The sequence below is a fragment of the Alligator sinensis genome, unplaced genomic scaffold (assembly GCF_000455745.1).
Source record: "Alligator sinensis unplaced genomic scaffold, ASM45574v1 scaffold800_1, whole genome shotgun sequence".
NCBI classification, from domain to species: Eukaryota; Metazoa; Chordata; order Crocodylia; family Alligatoridae; genus Alligator; species Alligator sinensis.
This window is the reverse complement of record NW_005842655.1, coordinates 839435-851370: the sequence shown is the minus strand read 5'-3', so window position 1 is coordinate 851370 and position 11936 is coordinate 839435. Positions and strand designations below refer to the sequence as shown.

Sequence of the window (11936 nt, the reverse complement as noted above, 5' to 3'; positions counted from 1 at the left end):
GGCCCCGCGCTCGCAGGCGGCGGAGGAGGACGTGCTTGCTTGTGTGCCCGCCCGCCCGCCTCGCTGCGAGCCGCCGGGCCCTGCTCGGGGGGGCTTCGCGCTTTTGCGGGGCCTCCCTAGCCTCCTCCCAGGAAGGCCCGGCAGCCGCGATGTTTTGCGCGGCAGAAAATACCCGGCCGCGAGGATCGGCCTCTCCCGCCGTCCGCGCCGAGCGATTCCCGGTGCCTTAGCGCCCGCGCAAGCGCTGGGGGGAGCTGCTTTCCGCTGCTCAGCCCACCTGGGATGCGACTGGCTCTTTTGCTTTGCTTCCCCATCGTTTTTATTTTTATTATTATTATTATTATTATTATTATTTTTGCAGACTTATCTGCGAAACTTGTTGTTTTTAAAAGTGGGAATTTAATATCCATTTCCCTCCGTTATATGTGGAGCTTGATGATCTGTCTTGCAAAGCAATTTTTGTTCTTTTTCTTTTTTGGGGGGAAGCTCACGTGTTAAATGAATGTATCTTGGCACCCGTGCTGTGTGGAGTAGGTAGAAGAGGCATTGAGACATTCAAATGAATGAATGTTAAGACCCCTCTGCAGGGTCGCTTTGAATTATCCCTCAAACATTGCCCCACACATGCTTACAAGCCACCCCAGTGCTTAATTTGAGTGAACTGGCAGCATATTGAGTTCATCTACCACTGGTCAGGTTAATATAATACCATCACTTTGTGCAATGATCTAATTGCGCTGACCACCTACAGCGCTAGTATAGCTGCTAACTGACTGCCGTGAAATCGTGGTAGGAGTGTCTAAGGCCATGACAGGCAGCGTTGGGTACCTTCATTAGTGTCTTCTATGTAGTTTTCAGCCTGAGAGCTGTGTCCATCTTTCTGTATGCCAAGAATGGGAATTGAGGTCCCCCAAACTTTCTAGTACATGTTGTGATTTAAGTCTAAGAATTACTGTGTTGGAGGGGTGAGGGTGTAAAATACTCATTAACAGTAGCACATGCTGTAGTAGAAATCAAATTGAGAGAGATTGAGATTAGTAGAGGCAGTATCTTCCCAATAAAAACTTGACCAACCCTGTGCTGTGTTCATAACTATGAACCAGTGAATATTTTGTAGTGTGTTTTTTAAGTAAGTTCTAAATAAGACCAAGTTACGGTTGTTTTTACTACACCACAGTTTACTTGTATGAGAGAAACAGTTGTAATATACCTTCTTTCAAAACTTGAATGAATCTCAGTAGTGACTGGAAGGTCCTTCAGTAATCATGTCAGAGTTCAGCTTCCCATTATAACCCCTTGTCTCCCCTCATTCATAACTTCCTTATTTTTTCCTTTTTGGTTTGAGACGTACTGTGGCTTTAGACTAAAAGTAGTTCTTTTGCGTGGTATCAGATTGTCTTGCTGTGCTCCAGGGATGCTGGGAAGGGGAGCTACAAGCTTAAAACAACTACTTTTGATGCATTAATAATGTAAATGGTTGGCATTCAGTATTTTAACTGTCCTACTTTTAGATCTCCAAGTTATCTGCAAAGAATATTAAAACCAGAATCGGGCTCAGAGTCCAAATTCTGTAGAACTTTTTAGTTATATCTGTTGCATGTTCAAGTTGACTATGTCCACTTCTGCTCCATGGTGGTCAAACTATAGCTAAATAGCAGTCCAGAGAAGTCTGTATTTTCAGCTGCCATACTTTCTTTTGATTTGTCATGTTAATAGAAAGCATCTATGGGGGAAAACATGGAGGCTTGACCATTTTGATCTTTTTTTTTTATTGTTTCTTTAAAATAAAAGCATTTTCCAGGTAATTCAAAACCAGATTAAATTTAACCTCCTAGTTTGTGTGAGTAGAACCTCATGAGAGCTAGTTATTACAGTAACACATTGTGAGACAGGGTATGGGCAGGATACCCAATTAAAAATACAATAAGTAGTTGGAAATATACTTTAATAGTATAAAGTTCCTGTTGTTTTCAGTTGTGTAGCTGGGAGTTGCAATATGGAGTTTTTAGTAACACATCTGACTGCTCTTCCACATGGTCTTATTAGTATTCCAGGAACAATCTCCACACACAACATATATACTGATAATCAGTAACTGCTTTCAGGAGGTACATCTTCATGTGCACCTTCTGAATTCATCTCTTTCTGGACACTACATATACATGTATATCCTTCACCTGAGACTTTTGCACACATCTGGGGCAAAACAATTCACTAACCCTCTGAGATTAGGCATAGTTCTGTGCCTGCACATGAAGGTTACACTATCCAAATTTACTTGAATGAAGTGCTTTTTATTTATGGCAGGTCAGAAGTTGAGCCATATCAGATACCACATACAACATCTATATACACTTATCTGATTTTGTGGTCATCTTTTTAGTGTTGCATACTTTTTAATATTAAATCTTTGAAGTTCATTTCAAGTATGGAAAGGGAAAGCAAAGGTATTCCTTAATCAGACTCTTTTTTTGTGCATTCAGTTGTGTGTTGTTTTTGGTGGCAAAGTATCTTACTAGATGTTATCCCTAGTTGTCCCACATAGCACACACTGCTAAGGAAGGAAGACTAGGTATTTTCTTTCTCTCTTTCTCCTCCTCCCCCACTCCCCCATCACTGTAATTCTTGTATTTCAGTTATACATATGCAACCCAGTTAGAGAAAATGAGGTTTACAAAAATAGTAGATCGGAGGAAATGTATTCTATTTGCAGATAGAAATATTTTCTTGAAATAACCGAGCCATGAATATTCTCCACATCCATAGTATTTTGTCACATTTCAGAATAAAATTATACTTAAGAGTTTTTGGTTAAACGTGTGACAGAATATACATATTTCAAGTGGAATTCTCAGTTTTACCTTGGACTTGTGCATGTAGTAGTCTAATCTTTTGTCATCTTGCACTAATGCTCTCAAGTTACATTTGCAAAGATAAGAAAACATAACATGAATATACTTGACTTACATGGAGTGTAATAGAACAGGCTCAGAATTTGTACAGTGACCATGCTGTTCTGCATTGTAGCAATAAAGTACCTTACTGGATTGCGTATGCCCCAGTTCATATATTTAAAGTCACTGGGCATATTTACATATTGTTATGTTGCAAATACAAAATGTAGTTCATGAAGAGCTTTAGATGTAGTGTGGCAGATGCATTCCATTTTTACTTTTAGATAAACTCAAGAAAGAGTAATTTTAAAACTCAGCAGTTTTCTCAAGGAGAGACTTGAATCCTGTATGTGATGTTTGACACATGAATGTAGTTTTACAAGAAGTCAGCCTTGCTAAAGGGGCATCTGCTTACTTAGGAGGACGCATTTGTTACTGTTACAAGTCATCCCTGCAGAATTTATTGTGGTCAAAACCCATAAGTTTCCATGGCCTATAGAAAACCTCTAAAATAAGGAAGGAAACATCTAGCCCTAACTTTGTATTTCCTTACTAATGTGTTTAATAGCATAAACTTAATATTGCATTAATATTTTGGAAATCTGATTAATATTTGGTGTAGTGCATAAGCATGGATGTATTAACATGCACGGTTTATACAGTCTATGCAGTCAGTAGGTGACAAAAAACTAATGTAGAGCTTCTTTTTAAAACTAAGTGAATAGTTTAAAAAGTATGTTTGAGGCTTGATCAAGGGGTGGAATAGTTGGGTCTCAAGATGCTTATGTAGGTGCAATGCAGCTTTAGAAAGCCTTGCTTTTTCTTACAGATTGCATAGGGGAGAGTGGTGGCATCAGCTGTAGAAGTCATGACACTGAATAGTGGTTGTATCACTTCAGACTTGACACCCCTCCCAATCTCAGCTTTGTCACAGTCCATCACAATCCCTTGTCTCAAACAAAAATGACTTTGCTCGAGTTGCCAAATCTTTCTTGGTGCATTTTCAGACCAGTCCATAGACTTTTACTTTGAAGCTTTGGATATGCAGACTGTCTCTAGGTGTGGCTGTTTTGCATATTTGCTCTGTCTGCTGAATAGATAGCTTGAGGTTTCCACAGGGAAAAATAAAAAGGTTTGTTCTTAACCCATCTTTCATGTCATGTATTCCAGTAAACATCTCATTGCTCCTCTCATGCTGCGTATGTGTACGTGGTTATTCCATTGTTGATATGTGGATCATAAACTCTTCCCTGTCTTAAAGTCTAGGACCCTTTTCATTTCTGATCTTTAACAGTGGACCTTCCCAGTATCTCTGTGGGTAGTTGGATAACCTCATTTCAGCTCTTGTGGCTGAGAATACAAAACATCTATTGGTTGGCTGGCTAATAGAGAAAGTGAAACCATTTACAGTACACCTAGGCAAGCCTGTTACCTGAAAAGATAGCTATACAGTTTTTTGAATGTATATCTTTGCTACATCAATACTGATTCTTGCATCAAGTCTTTTAAGATAAAATTCAAGATGCTGCAGTCATGGCTTCCTTTTTAACTCACAAAATCCATAATTCATGCAATGGTCTGCAGAATTTAAAACATTTTTCTGGAGTTGATACCTGGAGTGTTTTCCGCTTCCAGTTTTGTTCCACAATTGGTTGAAATTATAACAGATTTGAGTATGATGCTTCCCTTTTTTCTGTACATAATGAATTCTGACAGCAACCCAAATGAATACAGTTTTTTTTTTTTTATTTTTTTTATAGGAAATATTTTAATGTTGGTTTTTAAGGAAGACATGGCAGCAAGCCAAGAAACTGAAAATTAGCAAATTAGTTTGGACATCTGTATGCTAAGTTACCCTCTAGGGCTATGTGTTCATGAAGGTTTAAAACAGCAAATTTTTGAAGGGAGATGAAAATAGCATTAGTTTTGTGGCTGTTTGTATCATACATTGTTACACTCCAGCAGCTGTGTCATCCATATAACTTCTTGATGTTCAGAAAGTAAAGTTTAGCCCTGATGTACATGAAGTACTTAAAAGTGTAAACCATGTACATGTTCCACAATATTACACAATTGTACTTTCTCTTGAAACGTAGGTCAGCTGCATCCCAAAGGCATTAAATACAACTTCTGATACAGGTCATTTTCAGCATGTATACCAATTAGTTTAGATAAATCATGCATTGTCCTACAAACTAGTTATTTCTGGCTTATTGTAATATAGCTCCTGAATTTTTTCCAGCAGCATAATAAAATGGCTAATCAGGTGAATGGTAATGCGGTACAGTTAAAAGAAGAGGAAGAACCAATGGATACTTCCAGTGTAACTCACACAGAACACTACAAGACACTGATAGAGGCAGGCCTCCCACAGAAGGTGGCAGAGAGACTTGATGAAATATTTCAGACAGGTATAATATGCATTTCTTGTTTCTGACTGGTTATGAAAGTGAGGGCAATACCATTTTCAAATTTTATAGATTAAGGTTTTAAAGTAAACTCTGTTTTTTTTTTTGTTTTGTTTTATTTTGGTTTTTTTATTTATTTATTTTTTGATCTGTGTAGGTCTGAATGTATTGTTACTTTCACTTTCTTGAAGGCAAATTGGGTTTGACACTGACTTTTTAATTATTTGAAGCATCCTTAGCGTTGAATATGACATCCTAGTTGCTTCGGGATACAGTTCATCAGTTTGTCTTAGACTTTCACAAGTAAAGATGTATGTTCCAACATACTGAACTGTACATTTTTTCCTCAACACAAATCATCATTTGCTTTTACTTTTCTACTGTCAACTCCTCACAGTGACTTTTAAAGGCTTAAGGGCTGGATAGGGGGCTTAGTGGGGGAAGGAACTAGCTTGTCTTGCCAGAGAATACATTTGAACTCCAGTCTGCCTGTGGATTTTGTGTTCTGTCTAGTTCTTAGTGGACAGTTGAATCTATGTCAATCATTACACTGAAGTGTTCAGTCTGACCAAAAATAACTGTTATTTAATGAAGTTCAGGATTAAGCAAACTAGCAAATTCAGTAATCTTGCTGCTAGCAAGTGTTCTGCAAGTCCTAGAGAGAGGGTTTCTTCATAAGAATTTTTTGTAATCTTCAGCTTACCCCCCACCTTTCCCTCCCCCACCCAGCCCCCCTTCACTATACTTTGGGTCCTGTAAATTGAAACTACTACTCTTCTCTTCAAAGTGTGCTCTGTGAACAGATTTAGAAATGTAATAGAAATGCTTTATGCACTTATCTTGAATATGTCAGTAGCGAGATACCAGTTTATCTTGTCTAATAGTCCAAAAATTTTGCAGACAAAGTGGAGGCAGTTCAAAATAATACCATACTAAGGATAGATAAGGTATTCTGGCTCATGTGGGCAGTCTTAAGTTGCTCCAAATGAGCTTCCAATGACTTTCTGCCAGGTTTTATTTGCCTAGAGATATGTTTTTCCAAGTGTGGGTTATGATTATTTGACTTGATGGCTTGAGCATAGGTATAAGTGCCTGGGCAAGGGAACTCAGGGGTTCTAGCATGTGTGGCAGTTAGGTTGTGTTATGAGGAGTTCTCAAGTGAGTTAACATCAATCATTTTTTTAAACCCAGAAACTAGTGAGCTAGTATGATATTCACTTGTTCAGGTTTCTTTAATACCAGTTAAAGATATTCTGCATTGCACAAGCACTGTTAGTAACTCTTGATACTGCAGCTAAATTGGGGATGAACTTTGGGATTTTTAATCTGCTGAATCTGTTTCACATGTGAAAGATTCAGGTGCCTGCCAGTATGCAGGGTCACTTCTGAAATGCAGTCCTGCTCAGCTGTACTATATGTTTTGAATTCAGATAGAGATTAAGGAGTCTGCATCAGTTAAACTCCAGAATACTCACTGTGGAGTTTTAGAGATGGATTCATATTAATATTGTGCTAAATTTCATCTTGGATCTTATGAACTGTAATCCTTGATCTAATGGGCAGCATCCAAAGCTTCCCTGAACTTGCTACAAATACCTCAGAGAGAAGGAAGAACTTTTTAAAGGCTTTAAAATATGTGCTTCAGAACTAGTCCACTGGGGTTTTTTGAGTCTGTACCTATAAAGTTAACAGTGGCATACATAGGACACGTAGCAGGGCTTGAAATAATGTCTTTTTGGATTCTGGCTGCTAAATTGCATAGGATAATCTCTTTTATGATTTCCCCCTAGAAACTTCTTTCTTTCTTTCTTTCTTTCTTTCTTTCTTTCTTCAAGTAGAGGTTAGTGAAAATGGAAGCAAAATGTTCTTTCTCCTAACATTCTTCTGGGGTGTTGGGGGAGAGGTGGCCGTATAAGTGGCTCACACCTCGAGTCAAGTAGTTCCACTTGTATGTTGAGCAGGGCATGCACAATATTCTCTTGCCTGTGTAGTTTGGAATGGCTGATTCAAGGGAAGGAAATGTGACACATTTTAGACTTGAATCTATTGGAAATTTAGCCAGAGTTCATTATTTCAAACCCTGATATGTAATTTTGCTCTTATAGCAGATTTAATTCCCAAAGGTCTTAAACTAGTACATTCTTTCTTGGTTTGTAATCTTGCATTCAGTTTACTTTAGTGCCTAGATAGCTACATTTAATTTAACTTTTTACTTTCTTGTTTTCATGTCCTTTCATATACTTGTAGGAATATCTAGTTTTTGAAATTAAATGATGCATAATTCTCTTTACTTATGTGGAATGCAACTGATTTAGAAAGTAAATTGCATAGTTTTTAGTCAGCATGTTCACAAAGTTAAACAGAAATCTGTAACTTTTTTATCTTTAACTTTTAGGGTTGGTAGCTTATATCGATCTTGATGAGAGAGCAATTGATGCTCTTAGGGAATTTAATGAAGAAGGAGCCCTCTCTGTATTACAGCAGTTTAAAGAAAGTGACCTGTCGCATGTACAGGTAAGGTGAGAGCTCCAGAGATGTGAGCAAATAAGTATAACAGTGTTTTCACACTTCTGACTTTACAAAAAGTCAATAGTTAACAGACTCACTGGTAGTGCTCTGTTCTGAAATATGCCTTTGGTATCTGGGTGTTTGGAGGCTTTTATGTTTTACATGCACTGAAATTAACACATTTTTGAGTGAATGTGAAACCAGTTAGTTGGAAATGATGATTCTTTCACTGCTAGCTGTTCCAAGGAATTACATCAGGAGGAATTGTCTCTAGGTTTCTTTCTATTTTATTGGTTACTGAATTGACTTGACATTAATCTCGTGTGTGTAAGAGTCAGTAGCTTCCAATGACTTTTTGTACAGCCAATTCAATTACTTTATAAATTGTATCTACAGAACAAAAGTGCATTTTTATGTGGAGTTATGAAGACCTACAGGCAGAGAGAGAAACAAGGAAGCAAAGTACAAGAGTCAACAAAGGGACCAGATGAAGCAAAGATTAAGGTAAACTTCTTAAAGCCTACTTCTTCAACATTGGAGTTAGTTATACAGATCGGGATGAAATTGAGTATACTTTAAATCCCCCTCTACTACATAGAATTGGCACACAAGGCTGCTCTGGATCTTTTCGTATTGAGGCTGAAAGGAAATGTAGATGAGACACACTGAGAAGAGATGTTCTTCCACTAATTGGAAACTTCCAGGTCTTTAATTTTAAGTACTTAATGTAAACTATTATGGCAGCAAAATCTTTGTGTTCAGGTTTTTATAACTCAAGTTACAGTGAGGTCTGCCTAAAGAGAGAGACACTTGCACAGCTTTTCTTTCTATTAAGCTTATAGTAATGCATGCACTTCTGAAAACTCAAATTAAAATCTTATGTAACATGTCTTGAGTGACAGCTTTCATGCTAATGCTGTAAGTAGCTGAAAAAAAAAAAAAAAATAGGGGGGGGGGGCCAAAAACTGCATCACTGTTTTTTTGGGAATGTGTTGTGCTACACTTTAGTTTGCATAACAGTACAAATTAGGGAAAGCCAACCTGTTGCCTCTGCATAATTGTATTGATGTGTTTATGTATTCTCTAAGAAAAATCTCTAGTCTCTTCTGGAAAGCAAGTATAGGTTATGTGTGTATGGTTTTTAAACTGGAATATCCTTTTTAGTACGCTCTGACTTCTGTGCGGATCCTCTGGAGGCCTGTACAATCTTGACAAAGAGCAAATTAGGAAATTTCTGTTCCAGCTGTTGTGTATAACAAAAGTGAATTAAAACTTTTATAATTTAACTTTTCAGGCATTGCTAGAGAGGACAGGTTACACTTTGGATGTGACTACAGGACAGCGGAAGTATGGGGGACCACCTCCAGACACTGTCTACTCAGGCGTTCAACCTGGAATTGGAACAGAGGTTAGTATGTTCAGACTATTTTAGCAGACTGTTATGACTGGTCATGTATGTAGTTTGACTTCCTAAATCACTTAAGCTAGGAGTAAATCACAGTGCAAATGAAGACCTACACCATTGTATTACACTTCTGTAAAATCTTATCATCCTTAAGTATGTATTTCTCATTTGTATTCTGCTTCTGCAGAAAATGGGACACTAATAATCACAGATGTCTTGAAGCAAAGAAAGGGATTATAAAGCTGAATTCCCTGTTAACTTTAAAAATCTGAATTGGGCAATCAAACTGAAGACTTTTAAAGACAAGTGTAATAAAGCTAACAAGTCATTTGACTATGCTGTTACATGTGCCTTTGTAGTGATAATGTGAGACCTGCTAATTGGCTTTGTGACAGAACACTGAAAAAGTGTACTTCAGATGCTTTTAAAATTATGCTTAAATATTTATAGAGAACTGAAAACAGACACCTCACAAGTGGTCATTTGTGGATGGTTTGTGTTACACAAGCTTCAGTGGCATCCACATCTGTCTCTTATTGGTACTTTCTTGTTAATTATAATGAGACAAAACTGAAATAATTACATCTGTAAATCAGGAGCTTAGTTAGTATCTTTCAGATTGAGATGCTTTTAAGGTTAAACAAGCAGTACCCTTGTTTTTTTTGGTGCATCCTCTTCCTCCCCCCCAATCATGCTGGCTGTTATACATTTGCTAGTTCTGCAGACCTACTTACTCGGTGTGTAAGAGTTGTGGCTAATGCCACAGGAATCCTTTGTGCTAGCTGCATTACATTGCTGGCACATCTACTGTCTATTGCTAGGAGTGTTGAAGAACAGTTATCCAACATAACTGTTTAGGTCATCATGTTCATTAAGTGATCATCAATGTCATGGTGTCTAGTAATAAGATGGTATTGGGAGGCAGTGTGCCCTAGAGCAGTGTTTCTCAAACTTTTTTTTGCAGACCACTTAAAAATTGGTGAGGGTCTTGGCAGACCACTTAGTACACTTTTTTTTTTTTGGTTCTACAAACCAAAGCGCACAACTAGTATTTTAATATCAGTAGTCTTACCTTTCTTATGTGATGGGTGTACCTGTTTTTTTGAGCAAAGTTCTGGGAAACTGGGTGTAATAATTGTCAGCTTTAGCCTTGGGTTACCTTTCTGTAGACCACCTGAATGGAGCTCGTGGACCAGTGGTGGTCTGTGGACCACCGCTTGAGAAACTCTGCCCTAGGGGTCTTCCCTGGGTCCAATATTTGTTTAACATTTTTAGAGAATGGGGTTGAGTGACAAAACTGATTAGCCTAGGAAACATGATTTATGAGGAAAGGCTGGAGGAACTAGAATTGTTGTAGCCTGGAGAAGAGTTGGGTTGGATTTGATAAACTGTCCTTCAGGTATTTGAAGACTTAAATATGATGGAGATCTAGATTATTCACTGTAGCTATAGGAGACAGTACTAGGAGCAGTGGCTTCAAACTCTAGCAGAGGAAATGTGGGTTGGGGATTAGGAACAACTTTCTGACTGCAAAGGTGGTTAAACATTGAAACTAGCTAGCTACAGAGGTCATCAGACCTCTATCCCAGGACACTTTCAAGAGAATGTTAGATACTTGTCTGGTATGGTTTAGTTTGCAACGATCCTGCTTTGAGCATGTGGCTAGACAAGATGACCTTATGAGCTCCTTTCCAGCCTATCTTTCTAGGCAGCTCATCTCTGGTCCTATCCGGACATTGCCTGAAACAATATGTCGAAACCGCATACACAAAATAAATACATCTGGTCCTGTAAGAAACAGAGACATTGTCCCTCTCAAATGAGTTACAGTTTATGTATGAATTAACCAAAGTACAGTGTTGCACTGTTCACATAAGGTTGTCAGGAAATGCTCTACTACTTTTTCTACCTTTTTGGAAGGAATGAGTGGGTAGGGCATGCTTGATGGTTCTTCTTGAAGTCAGCGCTAGGCTAGGGTAGTATAGACATGCCAGAACAATCTCAATGGAGTCATAGAGGTGAAATGGCTTGCCACTTGTGGGCTGCTGATGTGATTTCAAGAATAGTGGATATTGACTGTAAGTATACGGTTAATACCTACATACTACACTGTCTAAATTTAACACTGAACATCTGCCATCATCCTGCTGAGCTGAGTGCTTTGCAGAAGTTACAGACTAGGGGGGAGGTGGGTGTTTTTTGTAGTTGTTTTTTGTTTTTGAAATTAAGAAATTGATAAGCTGTCCTGGAAGAGGCTTCTCCAGAGATGATAAACTTGTCCTTTGAAACCAGTGGTCTGTGGAGCTAAATTGTCTAAGTTTTTAATGATCTGTTGTATGTTTATATATGGCACAAATATTGGCTAATGGCTTTAATGGACTGATTTGGTGCAAGCCTAGTTCCACACTATAAAAACTTGTATTTTAAACCAATTTCTTTTGAAAATTGGCAGAGCACATACAGTTCATCAAGACTTGTTCACTTGCTTGGTTTGAAAACTCATAGTACATCTGTTCTGTGTAGTCTACTTGGATAGGGGCGGAATGTAATAAGTTATTTTGCCTGAGGTAATAAGTTATTTTGGCTGAGGAAAATATTACATATGTTCTCCATTCTAAAATTAAGTAATTTATATCAAACGTGAAATCAGCCTAGGAAGGTTCCAGGGATTAGGGTTGTTTTGGGTATCTGTTATGTGATTTTTTTATTTCCGAACTAGGA

General features: G+C 38.1%; 1 protein-coding gene across 1 annotated transcript in view; it reads left to right on the top strand.

Moving 5' to 3' along the window:
- Positions 1–5137: 5137 nt before the first annotated feature.
- Positions 5138–11936, top strand: part of HNRNPR (heterogeneous nuclear ribonucleoprotein R) — a 30997-nt gene continuing 24198 nt past the window's right edge. The window contains exons 1-4 of the mRNA XM_006033709.3: positions 5138–5305; positions 7698–7816; positions 8207–8314; positions 9105–9218. Of these exons, the coding sequence (XP_006033771.1) occupies positions 5149–5305; positions 7698–7816; positions 8207–8314; positions 9105–9218 (498 nt within the window). The 5' untranslated portion in view covers positions 5138–5148. The remainder of the gene's footprint in view (positions 5306–7697; positions 7817–8206; positions 8315–9104; positions 9219–11936) is intronic.